The sequence below is a fragment of the Jaculus jaculus genome, chromosome 14 (assembly GCF_020740685.1).
Source record: "Jaculus jaculus isolate mJacJac1 chromosome 14, mJacJac1.mat.Y.cur, whole genome shotgun sequence".
Classification (NCBI taxonomy): Eukaryota; Metazoa; Chordata; class Mammalia; order Rodentia; family Dipodidae; genus Jaculus; species Jaculus jaculus.
In genome coordinates, this window is record NC_059115.1 from 3,843,483 (window position 1) to 3,868,582 (window position 25,100).

The window sequence follows — 25,100 nt, forward strand, 5'->3', positions numbered from 1 at the left end:
GCATTCGTCCCTTTCTGTTCATTTTTTTTATTTATTTGAGAGTGACAGACACAGGGAGAAAGACAGATAGGGGGGAGAGAGAGAGAATGGGCGCGCCAGGGCCTCCAGCCTCTGCAAACGAACTCCAGACGCGTGCGCCCCCTTGTGCATCTGGCTAACGTGGGAACTGGGGAACCGAGCCTCGAACCGGGGTCCTTAGGCTTCACAGGCAAGCGCCTAACCGCTAAGCCATCTCTCCAGCCCCATTCGTCCCTTTCTGAAGGCAGGGGTCCATCTTCCATAGACTTCTGGATTCTTCAACACCAGCCATGCCCCACCATGGGATCCAGAGCTCCACGGCTCTTGCGCCTTCCTTCTGGGGGGCTGGGGAATAGCTTGGGCTACCTGAGTTTCTCTTGCTCTGCGTCTCAGCCCTCTGACCTTTAATCCTATGTCCTGAGCATAAGACCGTGACGTCCAGCCACCATAAAAAGAGGGGTGCTGTCTTCTAAGCCACTCCCCGCAGAGCTCAGCTCCCAGCACCCAACAGAAGTCTCCAGCTTGACCAGGCGTGGTGGCACTCGCCTTTAATCCCAGCACTCGGCAGGCAGAGGTAGGAGGATCGCTGTGAGTTCAAGGCCACCCTGAGACTACATGGTGAATTCCAGGGCTACAGTGAGACCCTACCTCGGAAAAGAAAAGAAAAGAAAAGAAAAGAAAAGAAAAGAAAAGAAAAGAAAAGAAAAGAAAAGAAAAGAAAAGAAAAGAAAAGAAAAGAAAAGAAAAGAAAAGCAAAACAAGGGCTGGAGATGGCTTAGCGGTTAAGGCACTTGCCTGCAAAGCCACAAGACCCAGGCTCAACACCCCAGGACCCACGTAAGCCAGATGCACAAGGTGGCGCATGTGTCTGGAGTTCATTTGCAACTGGACTCCCTGGCCTGCTCATTCTCTCTCTCTCTCTCTCTCTCTCTCTCTCTCTCTCTCTTTCTCTTTCTCGTGCGCGCACTGTGCCTCTCTTAAAAAAAATAATAATAATTAAAAAAAGCAAACAACAATAAAAAAAGCTTTGAGCCTACCTTGGGAAGGAGAGGTAGGAGGATCGCTGAGAGTTAGTTGGAGGCTAGCCTGAGACTACACAGTGAATTCCCGGGGCCAGAGCAAGACCCTAACTTGAAAAACCAAAAAGAAAGAAAAAGAAAAAAGAAAAAAAAAAAAACTACAACAACGAACAACAACAAAAAAAAAGTCTCAGGCCTACCTTAAAGCCCTCCCCCGCTGGAAAGGAACTGAGGCCACTGCACCCGCAGTTGCTATCTTCTCAGGGGTCCCTCTCCCACTGCCCCCCCCCCACTATCCTATGGAAATCAGGCTTCCAAGCCACACCTCCAAGGGAGCCAGGCGAGCCAGATCTGCCAGGCCCGCCCCTCCGTAGCCTCGGGCACCTGCCGGTCACCTCCCAGGTATCCAGAGCCCGGTCCGGGCCTCCAGCCTGGCGCGCCGCCCCTTCCAGCACCGCACCCGTGCGTCCCAGGACGGCCGAGGGATCCATGGCTGCAGTCCGGGGAGGCTGGCAGGGGGCAGAGCCACGAGCCATCCGCAGGGCGGTGAGCTTGCTGGAGCGTCTGGAAGGGCAATGCCAGGACCCCAGGCTGGCCTTCGGTCACCCGTCGCTGAGTGACCTGCTGCCCCGCATAGCGCACCTGCTTCGAGAAGTGGCGAGCGCCCGGAGCGCAGCCGGGGACGCCCCCGAAGGCCCGGGGGGCGCCTGGGACTTTCTGGTCACTTACCTCGCCAACCTGGAGGCCAAAGGACGGCAGGTGGAGGCCCTGCTTCCACGCCGGGGCCGAAAAGATGCCAATCAAGAACTTTTCCCGGAAGGGTACAGACTCAGGTGAGCTGACCTCCGCCTTGGAAAAAAAAAAAAATCCTCCTGAGGAGCAAGACACGGTGCCAGTCTCTCTCCGACCCAGGGGTCCAGACCCAGCCCCCTCCCAAAGACCCAGGGGTCCGGACCCAGCCCTCCTCACTCAGACCAGGGGTCCGGGCCCAGCCCCCCTGATCAGACCCAGGGGTCCGGACCCAGCCCTCCTCCCTCAGACCCAGGAGTTCAGACCCAGCCCCCCTCTCTCAAACCCAGGGGTCCGGACCCAGCCCTCCTCCCTCAGACCCAGGGGTCCAGACCCAGCCCTCCTCCCTCAGACCCGGGGGTGCAGACCCAGCCCTCCTCCCTCAGACCCTGGGGTCCAGACCCAGCCCCCCTTCACATCCAGAACAACTAACCCCTAGTTTTGGTTATGTTCCCCCCAAGTATGCATGTCTTCAGTTCCCCACTTACCTCTTTTTCTGGGTCACCTTGGACCTGGGGCATTGGTACCCCTCTCTCCACGTGGCCTGGGGGAAGGTGAGAACACCCTTGGGTCCTTGGGATGGGGGTAGGATGGACTCACCTCCAGGGTGGGATTCTAACCTGGGCTCCCTTGTGCACTCCCATGCCTGCGGAGCTGGCTGGCTGGCTGCTTTGGCCTTTCTTGCCCACCACAGATGCTCTGAAATGTGGGCAGGGGCTGATGAGGGATAGGATTGAACGTGTGCGCCACAACGCCCGGCTGCCGCTGCTTTAAACACTGGCTTGGAATGTATCTTTAACCCTGAAATGAAATGTGGAGAATGTACGGTATGCACATACACACACATATAATGTTTCTTTTTTTAGTTTTTTGGTTTTTTTTTTTAGAAGAGAGAGAGAGAGAATTTGTGCACCAGGGCCTCGGCCCCTGCAATTGAACTCCAGACACTTGCGCCACCTAGTGGGCATGTGCGACCTTGTACTTGCCTCACCTTTGTGGGTCTGGCTTACATGGGATCTGGAGAGTCAAACATGGGTCGCTACGGTTCACAGGCAAGCACCTTAAATGCTAAGCCATCTCTCCAGCCCGTTTTTTAGTTTTTATCTTGTTTGTTTTACCATTTTTATATTTATTTATTTATTTGACAGAAAAAGGGAGAAAGAGAGAGAGAATGGGCCCGCGCTAGGGCCTCCAGCCACTGCAAACGAACTCCAGACACATGCGCCCACTTGTACATCTGGCTAATGTGGGTCCTGGAGAATCAAACCTGGGTCCTTTGGCTCTTCAGGCAAACAATTTAACTGCTAAGTCATTTCTCCAGCCTGCTTTTTAAAGTTTTTTGTTTGTTTGTTTTTGTTTTTCAAGGCAGGGTCTCACTCTGACCCAGGCTGACCTGGAATTCACTGTGTAGTCTCTCTAATAAATAAGATTTTTTTTTTTAAAAAAAAGGAATATACCAATTATCCCACAGCTATTGAATGCCAGAGATCCCGTTAGTGATTCCTATATATCCAACTAGAAAATTCAGGAAGGCAGTTGGCACACAGAAAATATAGGGCCTCATTCACACCCACACCACCAGGGTTTGGAAGCTCTAAGCATGGGCTGTTGGCAGACCTTTCACCCGGCATCTCCCCACAGTGCCCATAGGTGAAGCTGTTCCTCCAGGCACTCAATGGGCTTTGAGGCTGCCAGCTGGGGGTGGTTTGGATATTTATTGGGCAGTTTGTCCACATCCTTTTTTTGTGTTTGTTTGTTTGTTATTTCAAGGTAGGGTCTCACTCTGGCCCAGGCTGACCTGGAATTCACTATGTAGTCTCAGGGTGGCATCGAACTCACAGTGATCCACCTACCCCTGCCTCCCAAGTGCTGGAATTAAAGGCACACACCACCACACCCAACTCTAGTTAGCTTTTTAAATGTTGTGGGTTTTTTTTTATTATAAATTTATTTTTATTTATTTGAGACAGCGAGAGAGAACGAAGCAGAGGTAGAGAGGAAGAGAATGGATGCGCCAGGGCCTCCAGCCACTGCAAACGAACTCCAGATGCATGTGCCACCTTGCGCACCTGGCTTATGTGGGTCCTGAGGAATTAAATCGAGGTCCTTTGGCTTTGCACGCAATCACCTTAACTGCTAAGCCATCTCTCCAGCCCTAAATTTAAAAAAAAAAGAAAAGAAAAGAAAAGAAAAAAAAATTTAAGCCAGATGGGACGTGGTGGCACATGCCTTTAATCCCAGTACTTCGGAGGCAGAGGTAGGAGGATCACTGTGAGTTCGAGGCCACCCTGAGATTACATAGTGTATTCCAGGTCAGCCTGAGCTACAGTGAGACCCTACCTCGGCGGGGGGGAGGAGTTATATAGAAGGTGGGATTGGGTGCCCATGTAGGGACTCCCCAGTGTGGGGTGTCCTGACTTCCGGCGTTATTCTCGCAATTCAACCCCCACAGGCGACAGCTGGCCAAGCTAGCCCTCATCTTCAGCCACATGCACGCGGAGCTGGCCGCGCTCTTTCCGGGGGGACACTACTGTGGACACTTGTACCAGCTCACCAAGGCCCCAGCTCACACCTTCTGGAGGCAGTGCTGCGGAGTGCGGTGAGAGAAAGCGGCCACCAGGGTGCGGATCAGCGACCGGCCCCTACCCACCGTCCCCAGAGACCACCCCCTTCAGGTCTCAGCTGCCTCCACAGACACTCCCGGCTGAAGCCCTGCTCCTTTCCCTCAGGTGCGTGCTGCCCTGGGCCGAGTTCGAATCCCTCCTGTGCACCTGCCACCCTGTGGAACCAGGCCCCACGGCTCAGGCCTTGCGCTCCACCATGGACCTCACCTGTAGTGGCCACGTGTCTGTCTTCGAGTTTGACATCTTCACGAGGCTCTTCCAGGTTAGGGGAAACCAAGGCTGGAGTCTGGGGGGCTGGGTCCCGCTAGGACATGAATCCCTCAATCTGAGGGAGGAGGGCTGGGCCTGGAACCCCAGGTCTGAGGGAGGAGGGCTGGGCCTGGACCCCTGGGTCTGAGGGAGGAGGGCTGGGCCTGGACCCCTGTATCTTATGGAAAAGAGCTGGTACTTGAACTTCTGAATCCTGGGGAAGGGAATGTGTGTGGTCTTCTGTGTATTGACATAATAGTGCCAAGACTGTGTGCAGGCTGTGGAACCCTCCACCTGCACTGGAACACGGGCTGTTTCCTCCGTCCCTTGCTCACCCATACCTGTCCCCCCAGCCATGGCCCACACTGCTCAGAAACTGGCAGCTCCTGGCCGTCAACCATCCGGGCTACATGGCCTTCCTCACGTATGATGAGGTCCAAACCCGCCTGCAGGCCTGCAGGGACAAGCCGGGCAGGTGAGCCGGGTCTGGGCTCAGCGTGGTGGTGTTGGGAGGCTGGAGACACATGGGTGTTCCCACATACCAAGAGCCTGGTGGGGAACAGCTCTGATCACGGCACTATGGAGGTCAGAGCGGGATGATCAAGAGTTCAAAGCCGGCGGCTGGAGGGATGGCTTAGCGGTTAAGGCGTTTGCCTGCAAAGCCAAAGGACCCAGGTTCAATTCCCCAGGACCCACATAAGCCAGATGCACAAGGTGGCACATGCGTCTGGAGTTCATTTGCAGTGGCTGGAGGTCCTGATGTGCCCATTCTCTCTCTCTCTCTCTCTTTCTCTGCGCCTCTTTCTTTCTCTCTCTCAAATATATAAATAAAATTTTAAAACAATGAGTTCAAAGTCAATCTGGGCTAGATACTGAATTTGAAACTCACCTGGGCTATGTTAGATATGCTCAAAAGTAAAAGAGCTCTGGGTTGCAAGGATTGCTTAATGGTTAACGCATTGCCTGCAAAGCCAAAGGACCCAGGTTCGATTCTTCAGGATCCACATAAGCCAGATGCACATGGTGGCCCATGCATCTGGAGTTCGTTTGCAGTGGCTGGATGCCTTGGCACACTTATTCTCTCTCTCCCTCCCTCTTTCTCTGTCAAATAAATAAATAAAAATAAAATATTTTTATAAAACAAAGTAAGAGAGCTCTGAGTTATGAAGCCCAGTACCACAGTAGCCTCACTTCTCCTGGACCTCCCAAGCTGAGCAGCGAAAGCAAAAGGGTTTGACCTACCAAGCAGGGGTCCTGAACCGAAGACCCCACCCAGGGTCAAGTCCATTTCTGACAGATCATAGGCCATGTTATGCTGTTAAATATTAATTTCTAAGCCGGGCGTGGTGGCGCACACCTTTAATCCCAGCACTCAGGAAAGGCAGAGGTAGGAGGATCACCTTGAGTTTGAGGCCACCCTGAGACTACATAGTGAATTCCCGGCCAGCCTGGGCTAGAGTGAGACCCTACCTTGGAAAAAAAAAAAAGGGGGGGGGGCGGGCTGGAGTAATGGCTTGGCACTTAAGGCACTTGCCTGCCTAAGAACTCATGTTTGAATCTCCAGGTCCCATGTAAGCCAGACACAGTGACAAAAGCATGCAATGTCACACATGTGCACAAAGTGACACACACATCTGTAGTTTGTAGTGGTTGGAGACTCAGGCATGCCCATTCTCTCTCTGTCTCTCTTTTTTTTAAAAATTTTATTTATTTATTTATTTGAGAGTGACAGACACAGAGAGAAAGACAGATAGAGGGAGCGAGAGAGAGAATGGGCGCGCCAGGGCTTCCAGCCTCTGCAAACGAACTCCAGACGCGTGCGCCCCCTTGTGCTTCTGGCTAACGTGGGACCTGGGGAACCGAGCCTCGAACTGGGGTCCTTAGGCTTCACAGGCAAGCGTTTAACCGCTAAGCCATCTCTCCAGCCCTCTCTCTGTCTCTCTGCATCTTTCTTTCTCTCAAAAAACCACAAAAAATATTAATTTTGTTGTTAAGGGAGAATTATCTTCCTTTTCTTTTCAAAGCATGGTCTCACTGTCACCCACGCTGGCCTGGAACTCACATTGTAATCCTAGTCTGGCCTGAAACTCATCTTGAGCCTCCTACCTCAGCCTCCCGAGTGCTGGGGTTAAAAGTGTGTACTACCATGCCTGGCAACTCCTCTTTAAAAAAAAAAAAAAATTTTTTTTTTTCTTTCTGTATTTATTTGACAGAGAAGGAGAGAGAGAGAGACAGCGAGAGAGAGAGAGAATGGGTGTACCAGGGCCTCCAGCCACTACCAATGAACTACCTCCACCTCCCAAGTGCTGGGATTAAAGGCCTGTGGCAGCGTACCTGGCTTTTCTTCTTCTTCTTTTTTTTTTTTTTATTTCTTTGGTTTTATTTATTTTGTTTTGTTTTGCTTTTCGAGGTAGGGTCTCACTATAGCCCAGGCCCAACTGGACTATGTAGTCTCAGGCTGACCTCAAATTTACAGCAATCCTACCTCTGCCTCCCAAGTGCTAGAATTAAAGGCATGCGCCACCACACCCGGCTTCTTTCTTTTCTCTTTTTAAATCTTATCTTATTTTATTTATTTATTAGAGAAAGAGGGAGAGAGAGAGAGAGAGAGAGAGAATGGGCGTGCCAGGGCCTCTAGTCACTGTAAATGAACTCCAGACCCATGCACCCCCTTGTGCATCTGGCTAACATGGGCCCTGGGGAAGCTAACCTGGGTCCGTGGGCTTTGCAGGCAAACACCTTAACCAGTAAGCCATTCCTCCAGCCCTTCTTTCTTTTTTTTTTTTAATGGTTTATTTTAATTAAATTAGTATATCAAATTATAATTACAAAATTTCTAATTTTTTTTCTAATTTTTATTTGAAAGCAACAGACAGAGAGAGAGAGAGAGAGAGAGAGAGAGAGAGAGAGAGAGAGAGAATGGGTGTGCCAGGGCCTCCAGCCACTGCAAACACATGCACACCCTTGTGAATCTGGCCAACGTGGGTCCTGGGGAATCGAGCCTTGAACCGGGGTTCTTAGGCTTCACAGGCAAGCACTTAACCGCTAACCCATCTCTCCAGCCCCTTCTTTCTTTTTTTAAGAAACATTTTATTTATTTTATTTATTTATTTGAGAGAGAGAACACTGGTGTGCCAAAGCCTCCAGCCACTGCAAATTAATTGCACATATATGCACGTTCTTGTGCATTTGGCTTACGTGGGTCCTGGGGAATCAAACCTGGATCCTTCGGCTTTGCAGGCAAGCGCCTTAACTGCTAAGGCGTCCCTCCAACCTCTACCCCCCCACACACTGCCTCTTTGTCTTTTTTTGGGGGTGGTGGTGGTGATGATCACTTCCTCACTGCCCCCACTCTCCTTCCAGCTACATCTTCAGACCCAGCTGCACTCACCTTGGGCAGTGGGCCATCGGATGCGTGAACCCCAATGGTAGTATCCTGCAGACCATTCCTCCTGATAAGCCCCTGTTCGAGGTGCTCCTGAAAGGACAAAAAGACGGCATGTGAGTCCCCAACCCGCCAGGAAAAGGGTGTTACACCTTTAATCCCAGCACTCGGGAGGCAGAGGTAGGAGGATCGCCGTGAGTTCGAGGCCACCCTGAGACTACAGAGTGAATTCCAGGTCAGCCTGGGCTAGAGTGAGACCCTACCTTGAATAATCAAAATAGTAATAGTAATAGTAATAATAATAATAATAATGTTGGGGTCACACGCTGCAATACCACAGGTGGCTAGCAGGTGGCGGTCAAGGGTCTTGTGGGCGGGGCGTGTCCCCAGTCCACTGCGTCTGGGAGGGCCGGGCTCTGCCCAAGGGACTCCCTTTCTTGGACTTGGCTCCAGAGAGTTCATGCTTCTGGAGATCATATCCTGTTCTCGAATCTGCATTGCTGGGGCAGAAGCCGAACTGGGGGAACAGCCAGGCTGGGGCTTTTCCACCTGGGGCCTGGGCTGCCTCCAGGCTCTTTTTCCTTCCGGAAGGTGGTTGGGAGGAGGGGCAGGCGCTGGCTCAGTGCCACCTTCACCCTTGCTGACACTTGTCATGCCTTCCCCGTGCAGTTGGAAAGCTGGGCCCAGGCAAGCGCTCTGCCCCTAAGCTCTACGGCTGAGACAAGAAATCGAGACAGAGGGCCAGAGAGATGGGCTTAGCGGTTAAGGCGCTTGCCTGCGAAATCCTAGGGACCCAGGTTCGATACTCCAGGTCCCACGTAAGCCAGATGCACATGGTGGCACATGCATCTGGAGTTCCTTTGCAGTGGCTGGAGGCCCTGGCATGCCCATACTCTCTCTCTCTCTCCCTCTGTCTCTAATAAATAAGTAATAAAATCTTTTTCTTTCTTTTTTTTTTTTTTTAAGGGAAAAAGAGCCAGGCATGGTGGCATACTCCTTTAATCCCAGCATAGGAGGCAGAGTAAGAGGATCGCTGTGAGTTTGAGGCCACCCTGAGACTACATAGTGAATTCCAAGTCAGCCTGGGCTGGAGCAAGACCCTGCCTCAAAAAACCAAACGAGAGAGATGAGAAGACGAATGGATGACAAGACAGACAATAAATGTACTGTTGATTCTTGTCCCCTACCCCAGGCAGGGTTTCACTCTAGTCCAGACTGACCTGGAACTCACTCTGTAGCCCCAGGCTGATCTTTTACTGACTGCGATCCTCCTACTTCAGACTCCACGAAATACTTGAGTCACCACCCCGAGCTTAATTTTCATTATTCATAGTAGTTATGGCCAATAAAATGACAAAGACTTTGAATTATTAAACAGAGAGCCCTTACACCCAGGGGAAATGAAAGGTTAGATTACTGTAGGATGCTGGTCAGATTTTTGATTCTATTACTTATTTTACTGGCCTTTTTTTTTTTTTTGTCTTTTTTCATTATTTTTTAAAATGCTTATTTGCAGGCTTGGCGTGGTGGCCCACGCCTTTAATCCCAGCACTCAAGAGGTAGAGGTAGGAGGATTGCATTGAGTACAAGGCTAGGCTGGACTACAGAGTGAGTTCCAGGTCACCTTGGGCTACAGTAAGATCCTACCTGGGAAAAAAAAAAAGTGATAATGAGCTGTGGAAAGGGAGCTACATGTCTGTATTTCCAGCATTGAGTGGTGGGGGCAAAGAACTGCAAGTTCTAGTCCAGCCTGAGCTACATAGTAAGATCTTTTTCAAAATAAATGAATAAAATGTGGAAAATTTTACTTTGGTTATGCACTATGTGCATGGCTCAGCAATAGAGCACTTGTCTAGGATCCACAGTGAGGGGCTGGGGGCGTGGCTCAGAGGTAGAGCACTTGTCTAGAACCCACAGTGAGGGGCTGGGGGCGTGGCTCAGAGGTAGAGCACTTGTCTAGAATCCACAGTGAGGGGCTGGGGGCGTGGCTCAGAGGTAGAGCACTTGTCTAGATCCACAGTGAGGGGTTGGGGGCGTGGCTCAGAGGTAGAGCACTTGTCTAGAGTCCACAGTGAGGGGCTGGGGGCGTGGCTCAGAGGTAGAGCACTTGTCTAGAATCCACAGTGAGGGGCGGGGGGCGTGGCTCAGAGGTAGAGCACTTGCCTTGCTCATTCTTGGCCCGATTTTATGTAAAATAAGTACATAAGGCAGTCTTGGTGGTTCATGCCTTTACTCTCAGCATTCCAGAGCCTGAGATAGGAGTCTTACTGTGAAGTCCAGGGCGAACTACAGAGTGAGATTCTGCTTCAGAAATGACAATAATAAATAAAAATCCTAAGTCATAATAAAATAAACTCTGCCCGGATTTGGCCTTCAGGGCAGCGGAATCCTGGGAGGACGGAGCCCAAGGTTTGCGTTCATCATCCGCTTCTCACTCAAGTCGAGTGTGACTCCCGAGCTGGAGGCGTTGAGGTCCGATGTGGCTGTCTCGGGAGGGCACAGGGGCCGGTGCTGCTCTGGGGAACCTCAGAAGATGCCTACTCTGGGATGGCCAAACATAAGCGGAGAAAGAGAAAATGTCCCCAGATCAGCAGCGGGTATGGGCCATAGTGTCATCTTAGGGAGCTATAGGACCCCCCCCCACACACACACACACAGTAGGTAGGACCTTATGGTATAGACTAGCGGATGCTGGATGGTTTCTGAGAACCTCTCTTAACTTTCCTTAGCTACCTCTACCCGGATGGCAAGAACCACAGCCCAGACCTGAGCGAGCTGTTCCAGGCAGAACCCCACCAGCGCATCCACGTGTCTGAGGTGAGCCCCACGCCCACACCCACCATCGCCTGTGCTGAGAGGCATTCACGGGCCGGAGAGATGCCTTAGGGGTTAAGGCATTTACCTGCAAATCCAAAGAAAGGATCCAGGTTCGATTCCTCAGGTCCCACATAAGCCACGTGCACAAGGAGGCGCAGGCATACGGAGTTCGTTTGCAGTGGCTGGAGGCCCTAGCGCAACCATTCTCTCTCTACCTACCTGCCTCTTTTTCTTTGTGTCCATCTGGTGCTCTCAAATAAATAAGTGAAAATAAAAATAAAGTAAGAGATGCTGGGAGTGGTGGCGCACGCCTTTAATCCCAGCATTCGGGAGGCAGAGGTAGGAGGATCGCTGTGAGTTCGAGGCCACCCTGAGACTCCATAGTGAATTCCAGGTCAGCCTGGGCTAGAGTGAGACCCTACCTCGAAAAATAAAATAAGAGGCATTCGCTTTGTGGGCATGCGATCCTGGACCACCCCCCTGGCCTCTCTGAGATGCTCGTTTCTCTGTTACGGGCCCATCTGCTGCCTCCCAGTAGGTTTTCTTGAGGATGAAACAAAGAAGCAGCTGCTGACGTCATCATAACTGTGACCATGCACTTGACATTGAACAGACAGCACACCAGGGAAAAGCCAAGAATCTTTTATCATTTTTTTTTTTTCACATAGGGGATGGAATCCAGAATTTGGGCATGATAGGCAAGTGGGCTAGTACTGGGCCACGCCCCCAGCCCCTCACTGTGGACTCTAGACAAGTGCTCTGCCTCTGAGCCACGCCCCCAGCCCCTCACTGTGGACTCTAGACAAGTGCTCTACCTCTGAGCCATGCCCCCAGCCCCTCACTGTGAACTCTAGACAAGTGCTCTACCTCTGAGCCACCACCCCCAGCCCCTCACTGTGGACTCTAGACAAGTGCTCTACCTCTGAGCCACACCCCAGCCCCTCACTGTGGGTTCTAGACAAGGGCTCTACCTCTGAGCCACGCCCCCAGCCCCTCACTGTGGACTCTAGACAAGGGCTCTACCTCTGGGCCATGGCCCCAGCCCCTCACTGTGGACTCTAGACAAGTGCTCTACCTCTGAGCCACGCCCCCAGCCCCTCACTGTGGACTCTAGACAAGTGCTCTACGGCTGAGCCATGTCCCTAGCCAGTGTTTTTTGGCAGGAAGTCTTTTGGGATTGTTTTGTATTTTAGTAACATAATGGGCCAGGCGTGGTGGCGCATGCCTTTAATCCCAGCACTCGGGAGGCAGAGGTAGGAGGATCGCCGTAGGTTCAAGGCCACCCTGAGACTACATAGTTAATTCCAGGTCAGCTTGGACCAGAGTGAGACCCTATCTTGAAAAAAAGAAACAAACAAAGAAAAGAAAAAGAAACAGAAGCTTAGTACAGTGCAAGGGGCTGCAGCAGGTTGGATATTAACAAGAGGAGGACGACCAGACCCTCAGGCAGCCTCTGTTGAATTTTTTTTGGCATGTGTGCCTGCATGTACACTTGGCACATCAGAGGATAACCTCATATGTACAACTTTCAAGGTGTCTATACTACACCATTGAGACATGACCTCTCTCTCCCTCTCTCTCTCTCTCTCTATATATATATATATATATCTTTAATTTTATATTATATTATCAAGAGAGCAAAACAAGCACCAGGGTCTCTTGCCACTGCAAACCAATTCCAGATACATTCACTACTTTTTTTTTTTTTTTTTTTTTTGGTTTTTTGAGGTAGGGTCTCACTCTGGTCCAGGCTGACCTGGAATTAACTCTGTCATCTCAGGGTGGCCTCGAACTCATGGAGATCCACCTACCTCTGCCTCCCAAGTGCTGGGATTTAAGGCGTGTGCCACCAAGCCCGGCTCATTCACTACTTTTTGCATCTGGTTTAACACATGTCCTGGGGATTTGAACCCATGTCAACAGGCTTTGCAAGCGTGTGCTTTTTTTTTTTTTTTTTTTTTTTTTACCTGCTGAGCCATCTCTCCTGTACAGAAGGAATCTCTCTTTTTCTGCTTTTTCAAGGTAGGGTCTCACTCTAGCCCAGGCTGACCTGGAATTCACTATGCAGTCTCAGGGTGGCCTGGAACTCACGACAATCCTCCTACCTCTGCTGGGATCAAAGGCGGGCGCCACCACACCCTGGCAAGGAACCTCTTGACCAGGAGTGAGGGCATGCAGAGTGTGGTAATGAGCTGCCCTCAACCCTGGCAGTATGGTAGTCTGGGGGGGCAGGTGGATGACCACAGGCATGACCCCCGTGGGGAGGGGAGCAGCCTTGTGCGCACCAGCCGTGGTGATTACTCGGGCTGGCCCAGAGGTTGGGGAGCTCCCTTCATGCAACCCCGTCTTCTTACCTTGCCAGGAACAATTACAGCTCTACCAGGCCATGAACTCCACCTTTGAGCTCTGCAAGATCTGTGCTGAGAGTGACAAGGACGTGAGGATCGAGCCCTGTGGTCACCTTCTGTGTAGCCACTGCCTGGATGCCTGGCAGGTGGGGCTGGCCTCTGCCCCCTTCCCCGGCCCCACCTCCTCTTTCCCACAGTAAACACCCCACAGGGTTTCCCGTGGGCTTCACGGAGCACGCTGTGAAATAGAGGCTGAGAGAGAGAGGGGGGGAGAGGGAATGGACCTTCTTGGGTCACTCGGGGGCCTGGCTGTCTGCATCAGCGTCTCTGTGCTCATCTTCCCCTGTGGCATTACTGCGTCATTTCTCCCTCTGCAGCTAAACGTGACTCTCAAAGCCGGCTTCTTGAGGGGCTGGGAAGATGGTTTAGTGCTTAAGCTGCTTGCCTGCAAAGCCTAATGACTGTAAAAGCATGAAGTAGAGCCTGCATCTGGAGTTCTCGCTGTCTCTCTTTCTCTCTCTCTCTCTCTCCTCTTTCAAATAAATACAAAATAAAATAAAATAATTAGAAAGAATAAAAGAGCTTCTTGAGCCGGGCATGGTGTGCATGCCTTTAATCCCAGCACTCGGGAGGCAGAGGTAGAAGGATTGCCATGGGCTCGAGGCCACCCTAAGACTACAGAGTGAATTCCAAGTCAGCCTGTGCTAGAACAAGACCCTACCTTGAAAAATCAAAAAATAAAAAAAGACCTCTTTCTCCTTGCTGGGCCACATGGAGCCAGTAACTTTGCTTCCTTAAGCCTTAGCCCACAGTCTCTGGAGAACAGAGCTCAGAGCTCATAGTATAATCAAGAGCCATTCATTGGGTATAAAAGTTTAGCCACCCATGGTGACACACGCCTTTAATCCCAGCACTCATGAGACTGAGGTAGGAGGATCGCCATGAGTTTGAGGCCACCCTGAGACTACATAGTGAATTCCAGTCAACCCGAGCTAGAGCGAAACCCTACCAAGGGACCCAGGTTTGATTCTCCAGGTCCCACATAAGCCAGATGCACAATGGTAGCATATGCATTTGGAGTTAGTTTGCAGGGGCTGGAGGCTGGTGCGCCCGCTGTCTCTCACTATGTTTCTCTCTCTGTCTCTAATAAACAAATAAATAAAAATAAATTAAAGAAAGAAAAGGGGGGGGTCATGCATCGGGACAGTCCAGCCCTGCGAGGGTTTGGCACAGACCTGGCCAGCAACCCCTCGGAGCTTTTCTGCTAGGTGGGTCCTGGCCGGATATCTAGTCCAGTTCTGCCACCAGCTGTGATCCCCTTCTAGGACCTCGCTCTCTCTGTTGCCCCGCCTGACACCCCTCTGCTGGAGGTGGAGGTCCTTGCAGAACCCCAAAGGGACATGGGGGAGAACAGGAAATAGAGAGTTACTTCCCCCTTCCCCACTTCCCCCAGCAATCAGACAACCAAACATGCCCCTTCTGCCGCTGTGAGATCAAGGGACGTGAGGCCGTGAGCATCTCCCGAAGGCAAGGGGGAGCGGAGGAGGACCCAGAGGTCTGCGACCGCCAGAGGGACGAGGCCTGGGAGCTGGAGGTAAGCAGGGCCGAAAGGGCTGGAGCCAGAACTCTGGGGGTCCGAGGGAGGAGGGCTGGGTCTGGACCCCTGAGTCTGAGGGAGGAGGGCTGGGCCTGGACCCCCGGGTCTGAGGGAGGAGGGCTGAGATCTGGACCCCCGGGTCTGAGGGAGGAGGGCTGGGTCTGGACCCCCGGGTCTGAGGGAGGAGGGCTGAGATCTGGACCCCCGGGTCTGAGGGAGGAGGGCTGAGATCTGGACCCCCGGGTCTGAGGGAGGAGGGCTGGGCCTGGACCCCTGGGTCTGAGGGAGGAGGGCTGGGCCTGGACCCCCGGGTCTGAGGGAGGAGGGCTGGGTCTGGACCCCCGGGTCTGAGGGAGGAGGGCTGAGATCTGGACCCCCGGGTCTGAGGGAGGAGGGCTGAGATCTGGACCCCCGGGTCTGAGGGAGGAGGGCTGGGCCTGGACCCCCGGGTCTGAGGGAGGAGGGCTGGAGCAAGAGTTGGGAGTACTCAAAGCTGCGGTGTTGGCTTGCCCAAGTGTCTATGGCATGGCTTCCCCTGAGGGTGAGAAGCTTTATGGGCTGACATCTAGCACAGGGCCTGATCTGGCCTCCAGTGATACCACATGGAAGTGTGAAGGAGCTGGGCGTGGTGGCACACGCCTTTAATCCCAGCACTCAGAAGGCAGAGGTAGGAGGATCGCCGTGAGTTCGAGGCCACCCTGAGACTACACAGTGAATTCCATGTCAGCCTGGGCCAGAGTGAGACCCTACCTCGAAAAAAACAAACAGAAAGAAAGAAAAGAAGAGAGAGAAATAAAGGAGGGGGGCTGAAAATATGGCGTAACAGTTAAGGTACTAGCCTCTGAAGCTTGAGGCCCAGGTTTGATTCCCCAGGACCCATGTAAGCCAGATGCACATGGCGGCATATGCATCTGGAGTTTGTTTGCGGTGGCTAGATACCCTGGTGTGCCATTCTGTCTCTCTATTTGCCTCTCTGTCTCTCACTTTCTCTCTCAAAATGGATAAACAAAAATTAAAAAAAAAGAAAGAAAGAAAGAAAATGTGGCCTGGAGAAGGTGGCTTAGCAGTTAAGGCGCTTGCCTGAGAAGCTTAAGGACCCATGTTTGGCTCTCCAGATCCCACGTAAGCCAGACACACAAAGGTGAGGCAAGTGCAAGGTTACACATGCCCATTAGGTGGCCCAAGCATCTGGAGTTTGATTGCAGTGGCTGAGGCCCTGGTGTGCCAATTCTATCTCTTTCTCTCTCAAATAAAAAAATTAAAATTTTAAAAAGTGCTTTAAAAACATAGAAAAAGAAGGGCTGGAGGGATTGCTCAATGGTTAAGGCGTTTCCTTGCAAAACCAAAGGACCCAGGTTCGATTCCCCAGGACCCACGTTAGCCAGATGCACAAGGGGGCGCACGTGTCTGGGGTTTGTTTGCAGTGGCTGGGGCCCCTGGTGAGCCTATTCTCTTCCTCTCTCCACCTCTTTATCAGTCCAATACATAATATTAAAAAAGAAAGAGTAAAGAAAATGACAGCCCGCAATCCTCTCTCTCTTTCAGGTGGCCCCTTCTGCCCCCCCACTACCTCCGCGGCTAGATCTGTCCCCCAGAAGTCCCAAAAGCGAACGCCTGCCGAAGGTGGTGAGTGAGATCTGAAGCGGGCAGCTGGGGTCCCTTGTGCTGCTGAGTCCGCGCTGGGCGCTGACAGGAGTGGCTGTCGTCCTCCGCACCCTGGCGCCCCGAGTCCGCCCTCCCCCTTCTATGACCTCTCCTCCTTTCTTTCCATCTCTCTTTCTCTCTCCACTTCGATTCCAGAGCACATGCGTCCCCATGTGGCTACACCATTGCAGAAAAATGTCCCCCTCTCCCGGTCACCATTCTCTGCCAAGAGCTGCTCAGGGACGGATGGGTCCTTCTGTCCTCCTCCATTAGAGGTGACGGAATGTTGATGGCCCAGTATTGTACATCTAGTTTTCCTTCTTTCTTTCTTTTTCTTCCTTCCTTCCTTCTTTTTCTTTTCTTCCACTACTCCCTCCCTTTTCTTTTCTTTTTTCTTTTTTTTCTTTTATTTTGAGAGAGAAAGGGCTCGCCAGGACCTCCAGCCACTGCATATAAACTCCAGACGCATGTGCTACCTTGTGCATCTGGCTTACGTGGGTCCTGGGGAATGGAACCTGGCTCCTTTGGCTTTGCAGGCAAACAGTTTAACCTCTACGCCATCTCTCCAGCCCCCCCCCCCACACGCCCCTTTTTTGTTTGTTTGTTTGTTTGATTTTCGAGGTAAGATCTCTGTCTAGCCCAGGCTGACCTAGAATTCACTCTGTAGTCTCAGGCTGGCCTTTTACTCACAGGGATCCTCCTACCTCTGCCACCAAAATGCTAGGATTAAAGGCTTTTCAATATATTTTCTTTGTTTGTTTGGTTTGGTTTGGGTTTTGGTTTTTCGAGGTAGGATCTCACTCTCACCCAGGCTGGCCTCAAACTGACAGCCATCCCCCTGCCTCTGCCTCCACAGTGCTGGGATTAAAGGCGTGTGCGCCCCCACACACCTGGTTTCTTCCATTAGGAGACAGTCTCCCGGTCACCCAGGCTGTTCTGGAAATCTCTATCCTGCTGCCCCTACCCAGCTGAGCGCCGGGATGACCAGTGTTCTCCACCAAGGCCGGGATGACCAGTGTTCTCCACCAAGGCCGGCTCCTGCTTATTTTTTAAGAGCACACAAGTCTTGCTCCTGTCGGGGTACCCATCCTGGCCTGCGCGGTCTGAGACCCTGGCCCCCTGGGTGGGGCAGTCCTGTGTGCATCTGCTCCTGAGCACATGCCAGCTCCAATCAATACTGAGCTGACTTCAAACAAACAGCTCAGGAAGTCTGGGAACATTATTCTACCAAGGCAAACAAGAGAGCCAGCAGGAAGGGGGGGGGGGGCTGGTGAGCCCTGAGAAGAGAGCTAAAAACAGATCCAGACCCACAGCCAAAGGCAAATGGAAACATTAGGAGGCACTCTGCCGGCTCCCTGAGGACACAGCAGGGTCAGTAGCCAGAAAGGAGGCGGCAGGACACCTCCAGCCACACAGGCGCACCTTGGCCTGGCCTCCTGTCCCCTCTGCCTGGCACACGCTCTCCTCCTAGGTGGCGTTCACATTCCTGTCGACTCCCACTCTTTCATTTTTCCAACACACCAGGGAAAGGACACCCCTCTCCACCCCCGCTGGGCATGCAACATGCCACTTCCCAGAAAAGTGACTGTCCTTATGAAAGAAGATCATCTGTACCATTGAATTTTGCTGTCTCTATTATTATTATTATTTTTTTTTTAATGGTTTTTCAAGGTAGGGCCTCACTCTAACCCAGGCTGACCTGGAATTCACTATGCAGTCTCAGCGTGGCCTCGAACTCATGGTGATCCTCCTACCTCTGTTTCCTGAGTGCTGGGACTAAAGGCGTGTGCCACCACGTCTGGTCTTATTTTTTTTAATTAAAAAAAAAAATTCTTTTTTGAGATGCTTGGGATTAAACCCAGAGACTTGCACATGCTAGGGAAGTGCTCTTAACACTGAGTCAGGCCCCCAGTCTTTTTTTTTTTTTTTTGTGGGTGGGGAGCGGTTCTTGGTAGGGTCTCATTCTAGTGAAGGCTGACCAGAAATTCACTATTGTAGTCTCAGACTGGCCTCGAGCTAAAAAAAAAAAAAATCCTCCTGCCTCTGCCTCCTGAGTGCTGAGATTAAAGGCGTGCACCAACTCACCTGGCTGCCACTCTCTTTCTTTTTCTAGGCATCCCTATTCACCCCGTCATTTGGAAGGACCCAGAATATCCAAGCTATCACTTCTTGGCCTTTTTTGCTAAGACCTCGTGCAGGATATCTATGCCTCCCAGAGTGCTGGGATTAAAGGCATGCGCCACCACAGCCAGATTCATTTCTTTTCTTTTCATTTTTATTGACAACTTCCATGATTGTAAACAATATCCCGTGGTAATGCCCTCCCTCCCCCCACTTTCCCCTTTGAAATTCCATTCTCCATCATATCCCCTCCCCTTCTCAATCAGTCTCTCTTTGATTTTGATGTCATGATCTTTTCCTTCTATTATGATGGTCTTGTGTAGGTAGTGTCAGGCACTGTGAGGTCATGGATATCCAGGCCATTTTGTGTCTGGGGGGGGGGGCGCATGTTGTAAGGAGTCCTACCCTTCTTTTGGCTCTTACATTCTTTCCTCCACCTCTTCCACAATAGACCCTGAGCCTTGGAGGGTGTGATAGAGATATTGCAGTGTTGAGCACTCCTCTGTCACTTCTTCTCAGCACCATGATGCCTTCTGAGTCATCCAAAGGTCACTGCCATCTGAAAAGATAGGGTTCTCTACCAAAAGTGAGAGTAGCATTAATATATGGGTATGAACATTACGAGAAGTGCTCACTGGGCAGTTTGGTGAGCATAGGATATACAGACAGCAGCATCCTCACTTCTTCATCTCTTCACTTGTAGAAACCACTGGCCCTGCCCAGACTCCGGGCCCCCCTTCCTTTGCCAAAAATGAGAACTGTGGCCTTATTCCCATGGGACGTCCCCTCCAGCCCCCAGAGCAGGGATGGAGCCACAGGGTAAGTGGAGAGGCTCTTCAGGGTAGTGGGGGGGTCCCAGGAAAAAGCAGGGATGGGGGAGAGGGGCCAAGGAGAATGACTAAATCCCAAGCAGCCCCCTGCTGTGTTTCAGGGGCTCCTGAGGGTAAATGTGTCCTTCCTGCTTTCTCAGTGAAGGCTCCAATCATGCCCCAGACCTGGAGGCCAGGTGAGGCCAACTTCCTTCCCATGGGATTGACTTAGACGTGACATAATCTAACAGACCTTCCTACCAGGCATGCAAGACCCTGTTTAAAAAAAAGAAAAAGGAAAAGAAAGAGGGCTGGAGGGATGGCTTTGCGGTTAAGGTGTTTGCCAGCAAAGCCAAAGGACCCTGGTTCGATTCCCCAGGACTCACGTTAGCCGATGCGCAAGGGGATGCACACGTCTGGAGTTCGTTTACAGTGGCTGGAGGCCCAAGCGTGCCCATTTTCTCTCTCTCTCCCTCTTTCTCTGTCAAATAAATAAAAATAAAATATTTTTTTTAAAAAAGAAAGAAAAAGTAAAGTGTCAGGGGATTGGCTGAGGGGCTACATAGTAAATTCAAGACCACCCTAAGACTACAAAGTGAATTCCAGGTCAGCCTGAGCTAGAGTGAGACCCTACCTTGAAAAAAATAAAAAGAAAACGATGGAAAAATTATTTCTGGAACTGCATAAACCAAGCATGGTGGGGAGAAACAGAAGTTCAAGGCCATCCTTAGCCACATATCTAGTTCAAGGCCAACCTGGGCTATATGAGATCATGTCTCAAAAATAGCTGGGTGTGGTGGCACACGCCATTGAGCCCAGCACTTGGGAGGCAGAGGTATGAGGATTGCCGTGAGTTTGAGGCCACTACGTAGTGAAGTCCAGGTCAGCCTGGGCTAGAGTAAGACCCAATCCCCCCACCCCAAAAAAGGAAAAAAATCCAAAACTAAGCAGGCATGGTGGCACATGCTTTTAATCCCTGCACTCAGGAGGCAGAGTTAGGAGGACGCCAGTGGTTAAGGCATTTGCCTGTGAAGCCAAAGACCCAGGTTCGATTCACCAGGACCCACGTAAGCCAGATACACAAGGTGGCCCATGTGTCTGGAGTTCATTTGCAGTGGCTAGAGGCCCTGGCATGCCCATTCTCTCTCTCTCCCTGTGTCTCAAATAAAGATAAAATGAAATAAATTTTTAAAATCCAAAACGGTAACACCCCTGTCTTCTGTACCATAGGGCATCGGGACCTGATACAGAAGGGAGCCTGGGGTGTGGATTGGATTGTGAAGCAGAAATAAAAGAAGCCTGGTATATCCTTGTCCTGTCCTCCAGTGTGTAAAAGAAGATGCCACCAGGGGGCAGGTCGGCCCTGGGGAATGGTGGTCCTCAGGCCTAAGGCACCTTCCCCCATTACCTCTGGACCCTGGACCTCCACCCCCACAGTCAGATTTTCCCACCAAGTGGGGCCCCAGCCTTGTCCATTACTCATAGGAGTCCTGCACCCCATAATCTCAGTCAGGCACCCACTCCCACCCCCCATCCTGCAAACACATCCCTGGCCCAAAGTCGCCACCATTGAGTTCCTCTCCGTTGAAGGACTCAGATCGCCCAGACCTGCTGTGTAGACCAGGCTGGCTTTGAGCTTGCATCAGTCCGTCTGCCTCTGTCCCCTGAGTGCTGGGATTACAGATGTGGGCCACCACCCCTTGGCTCACTTACTTTTCTTCACTTCCATAATCGCTGGATGAAATCAAACAGAAAGACTCCCTCCTTGTCACTAAACCTGGAAGGGCCACTTCAGGTTAAACTGGCCCAGGGCTAAGCCCATGCCTGGTGCCCGTATTTTCTGCCTTTGCCCCTCTCCTCTCCACACTTGTCCCCTGTGCTCATGACCCAGTACAGGAGACAGACTGGCGATGGTCTAGTGTAGCCACCAGGGGATGGGAAGGGGCCTAAAGGGGCTGCAAGATCCCAGAGGGTGGCACCTAACCAAACATGGGCAACCAGGGAGAGCTTCCAGGAAGACGGGACATCTGAGCTGAGGTTGCAAGATGCCCCCCCCCAACATCCATCGGAAGGGCACCCCAAAAGCTCAAGTCACAGATTTAGTTCCGGGCAACAAAAGCCGCCCCTGGAACAGCAGTGGAGTTGATTGCGAGGATTTGGGGTCAGTCACAGAACGCCAGGAGTGGCTTGGAAGGCTGGGATTGGAAAAGCCAGCAAGTGTGGCTGCTGGCCAGCCAAGGTCACCAACCACAGTCACATCAAAGAACTGGTCTGGTGAGGACACACGGCTGGGCGGCCCTGGTGATCCACTACCCCCTGAAGTCACTTCACTGTCTTATCCGATGGCCCTGAAGCAGGTGTGGTTGGGGTTACTCTCCTCTTGAGTGTTTGCGCATCAGTCCCCTCCGGAGCCTGAAATGACATCACCATGGTGTCAGCTCCTGTAAGTGCTGTGGGGCCAGGGCTGGAGGACAGGGCCTCATGTGAGTGGTTCTAGCAATGGGGGGGAGGGTAGCTACCAGAAGATGTAAGCGAGATTTCTCTGCAGCGGGGGTCTGGCTGCGAGGTGGAGCACTTCTCCTGCAGGTGTGAGGCAGCACTGGGTTCCATCAATAGTACTGCCAAAAAAAAAAAAAAAAAAAAAAAAGGCTGGAGGGAATGGCTTAGCAGTTAAGGCGCTTGCCTGCAAAGGACCTCGGTTCAATTCCCCAGGACCCATGTAGGCCAGATGCACAAGGTGGCACATGCGTCTGGAGTTCCTTTGCAGTGGCTGGAGCTCTCCCTGGTGTGTCCATTCTCTCTCTCTCCTCTCTCTCTTCCTCTGCTTCATTCTCTCAAATATAATTTCCCACACTCAGAAGGCAGAGACAGATGGGAAGATGATGAGTTCAGAGCCAGCCATGGCCTAGACAGGCTCTGACTTGAAAATAGAATCAAATTTGCCAGGCGTGGTGGCGCATGCCCTTAATCCCAGCACTCAGGAGGCAGAGGTAGGAGGATCACCCTGAGTTCAAGGCAGTAGGGTCAGCAGTTCAAGGCCAAGGACAGCCTCAGCCACACAGGGAGTTTCAGGACAGTCTGTGCTATATGAGACAGTCTCAAAAGAAGAAAAAAAAAAAGTAACAAAACCAAGAAGAATCTGCCAATCTCATGCACCTAACAGTGATTCGCTTATTCCAGTAAACCTGACACAGGCTGTGTGGTCTTCTCTCCAGGGTTGACATGGGCTGGCAGGGCATCTACAGTGAGACACAGAACAAAGCAACTCAGCAGATGGGACAGAGACACCCCCACATTTCTTTTACTTTCTTTTCATGCAGTGCAAGGGAAGGAATGTAGGGTTCTAGGCTTGTTAGGCAAGCATACCACTGAGCCACGCCCCCAGCCCCTCACTGTGGATCTAGACAAGTGCTCTACCTCTGAGCCACGCCCCCCAGCCCCTCACTGTGGATCTAGACAAGTGTTCTACCTCTGAGCCACGCCCCCAGCCCCTCACTGTGGACTCTAGACAAGTGCTCTACCTGAGCCACACCCCAGCCCCTCACTGTGGACTCTAGACAAGTGCTCTACCTCTGAGCCACGCCCCCAGCCCCTCACTGTGGATCTAGACAAGTGCTCTACCTCTGAGCCACGCCCCCAGCCCCTCACTGTGGATCTAGACAAGTGTTCTACCTCTGAGCCACGCCCCCAGCCCCTCACTGTGGACTCTAGACAAGTGCTCTACCTCTGAGCCACGGCCCCAGCCCCTCACTGTGGATCTAGACAAGTGCTCTACCTCTGAGCCACGCCCCCAGCCCCTCACTGTGGACTCTAGATAAGTGCTCTACCTCTGAGCCACGCCCCCAGCCCCTCACTGTGGATCTAGACAAGTGCTCTACCTCTGAGCCACGCCCCCAGCCCCTCACTGTGGATCTAGACAAGTGCTCTACCTCTGAGCCACGCCCCCAGCCCCTCACTGTGGATCTAGACAAGTGCTCTACCTCTGAGCCACGCCCCCAGCCCCTCACTGTGGATCTAGACAAGTGCTCTACCTCTGAGCCACGCCCCCAGCCCCTCACTGTGGACTCTAGACAAGTGCTCTACCTCTGAGCCAAGTCCCCAGCCCCTCACTGTGGATCTAGACAAGTGCTCTACCTCTGAGCCACGCCCCCAGCCCCTCACTGTGGACTCTAGACAAGTGCTCTACCTCTGAGCCACGCCCCCAGCCCCCCACTGTGGACTCTAGATAAGTGCTCTACCTCTGAACCATGGCCATTGACAGCCACTGTTTTTTCCCTCACAGTTTAAACATAGCTGTATTTATTGTAAAGAGGAAGACATAAATTGGTAATAGATTTGCTAACCTTTTTTCTTCTTTTTTAAATTTTTTATTTATTTATTTTTTCAAGGTAGGGTCTCCCTGTAGTCCAGGCTGACCTGGAATTCACTATGTACTCTCAGACTGGCCTCGAACTCACAGACAGCCACTTTTTTTTAAATTTATTTTTTATTTACTGAATAGGGAGAGAGAAAGAGACAGATAGAGCGAATAGGCACACCTGGGCCTCCTGCTGCTGCAAACAAATTCCAGACACATGTGCCACCATATGCATCAGGGTTATGTGGTTACTGGGGAAGCAAATCTGTGCCCTTAGGAGGCAAATGCCTTAACCATTACACCATCTGCCCAGCATTTATTTATTTAGGTTTTTTGAGGTAGGGTCTCGCTCTAGCCCAGGCTGACCTGGAATTCACTATGTAGTCTCAGGGTGGCCTCCCATCTCTGCATCTGGAGTTTTGGGATAAAAGGTGTGTGCTATCACGCCCAGGGGACGGCCACTTTTTCGTGGCCAGAACACCAAGCACCGATTGTCAATTGTCTGGTGGAATGAGCGTCCGTTGCAGCCGGTTTTGGAACGCGGGCTCTGCCCAGCTGCCGTGGCTGGAAAAGCGGCCAAGTCGGGTGTCTTCTGCCGACTCCACTCCTAATTCAAGTCTGGCACAGTTTGCTGTGTTTAGATCACTTTGGCTCCACAAAGGCAGGAAAGCAAACATCTGTTCTTGTCAGTTTCCATAGGGGACAACAGGGTTTCAAAGAGTGGAATTGCTGTCCATGCGGGAGTGGGCGCAGATGTGAGGTAAATGACGCCTCAAGCAAGCGCTGCCGTCTACTGCTTTGAACACTTCACAGCAATGGGGCCTTAGGGTGTTCTGGTTTTTTGGTTTTTTTTTTTTCCACAAGGTAGGGTCTAACTCTAGCCTAACTTGACCTGGAATTCAATATGTAGTCTCAGGGTGGCCTGGAATTCATGGTGATCCTCCTACCTCTGCTTCCTGAGTGCTGGAATTGCTGGAATTAAAGGCATGCACCCCCATGCCCAGCTCTGGTTTTGTTTGTTTGTTTGTTTGTTTGTTTGTTTGATAGAGAAAGAGGAAGGGAGGAATAGAGAATGGGCACACCAGGGCCTCCAGCCACTGCAAACGAACTCTAGATGCATGCACCACCTTGTGCATCTGGCTTATGAGTCCTGGGGAATCAAACCTGGGTCCTTTGGCTTTGCAGGCAAATGACTTAACTTCTAAGCCATCCCTCCAGCCCCACTTCTTTTCTTTTTTAAAAAAAAATATTTTGTTTTTATTTATTTATTTGACAAAGAAAGAGGGAGGGAGGAAGGGAAGGAGAGAGAGACAGAGAGAATGG

General features: G+C 51.7%; 1 protein-coding gene across 2 annotated transcripts; it reads left to right on the forward strand.

The window, feature by feature from the left end:
- Nucleotides 1-1,460: 1,460 nt before the first annotated feature.
- Nucleotides 1,461-21,047, forward strand: Cblc (Cbl proto-oncogene C). 2 transcript variants are annotated; one of them, XM_045134274.1, is made up of 12 exons: nucleotides 1,462-1,870; nucleotides 4,279-4,425; nucleotides 4,556-4,712; nucleotides 5,053-5,174; nucleotides 8,063-8,200; nucleotides 10,814-10,901; nucleotides 13,264-13,395; nucleotides 14,703-14,843; nucleotides 16,392-16,472; nucleotides 19,315-19,430; nucleotides 19,543-19,617; nucleotides 20,651-20,725. In XM_045134274.1, the coding sequence occupies exons 1-11, from the start codon at nucleotides 1,527-1,529 to the stop codon at nucleotides 19,550-19,552; spliced, it is 1,476 nt and encodes a 491-aa protein (XP_044990209.1). In that variant the 5' UTR covers nucleotides 1,462-1,526; the 3' UTR covers nucleotides 19,553-19,617; nucleotides 20,651-20,725. The 2 variants fall into 2 exon arrangements, with proteins under 2 accessions (XP_044990208.1, XP_044990209.1); XM_045134273.1 differs by lacking the exon at nucleotides 19,543-19,617 and having other exon boundaries at nucleotides 1,461-1,870; nucleotides 20,651-21,047.
- The last annotated feature ends 4,053 nt before the right edge of the window (nucleotides 21,048-25,100 follow it).

What these genes read in the sequence shown, in the direction of transcription:
- Cblc (XM_045134273.1), top strand. Translation starts at nt 1,527, where the DNA reads ATGGCTGCAGTCCGGGGAGGCTGGCAGGGGGCAGAGCCACGAGCCATC. An exon ending in CCGGAAGGGTACAGACTCAG is followed by an intron (nt 1,871 to 4,278) that starts GTGAGCTGACCT and finishes CAACCCCCACAG; the next exon opens with GCGACAGCTGGCCAAGCTAG. An exon ending in ACGAGGCCTGGGAGCTGGAG is followed by an intron (nt 14,844 to 16,391) that starts GTAAGCAGGGCC and finishes TCTCTCTTTCAG; the next exon opens with GTGGCCCCTTCTGCCCCCCC.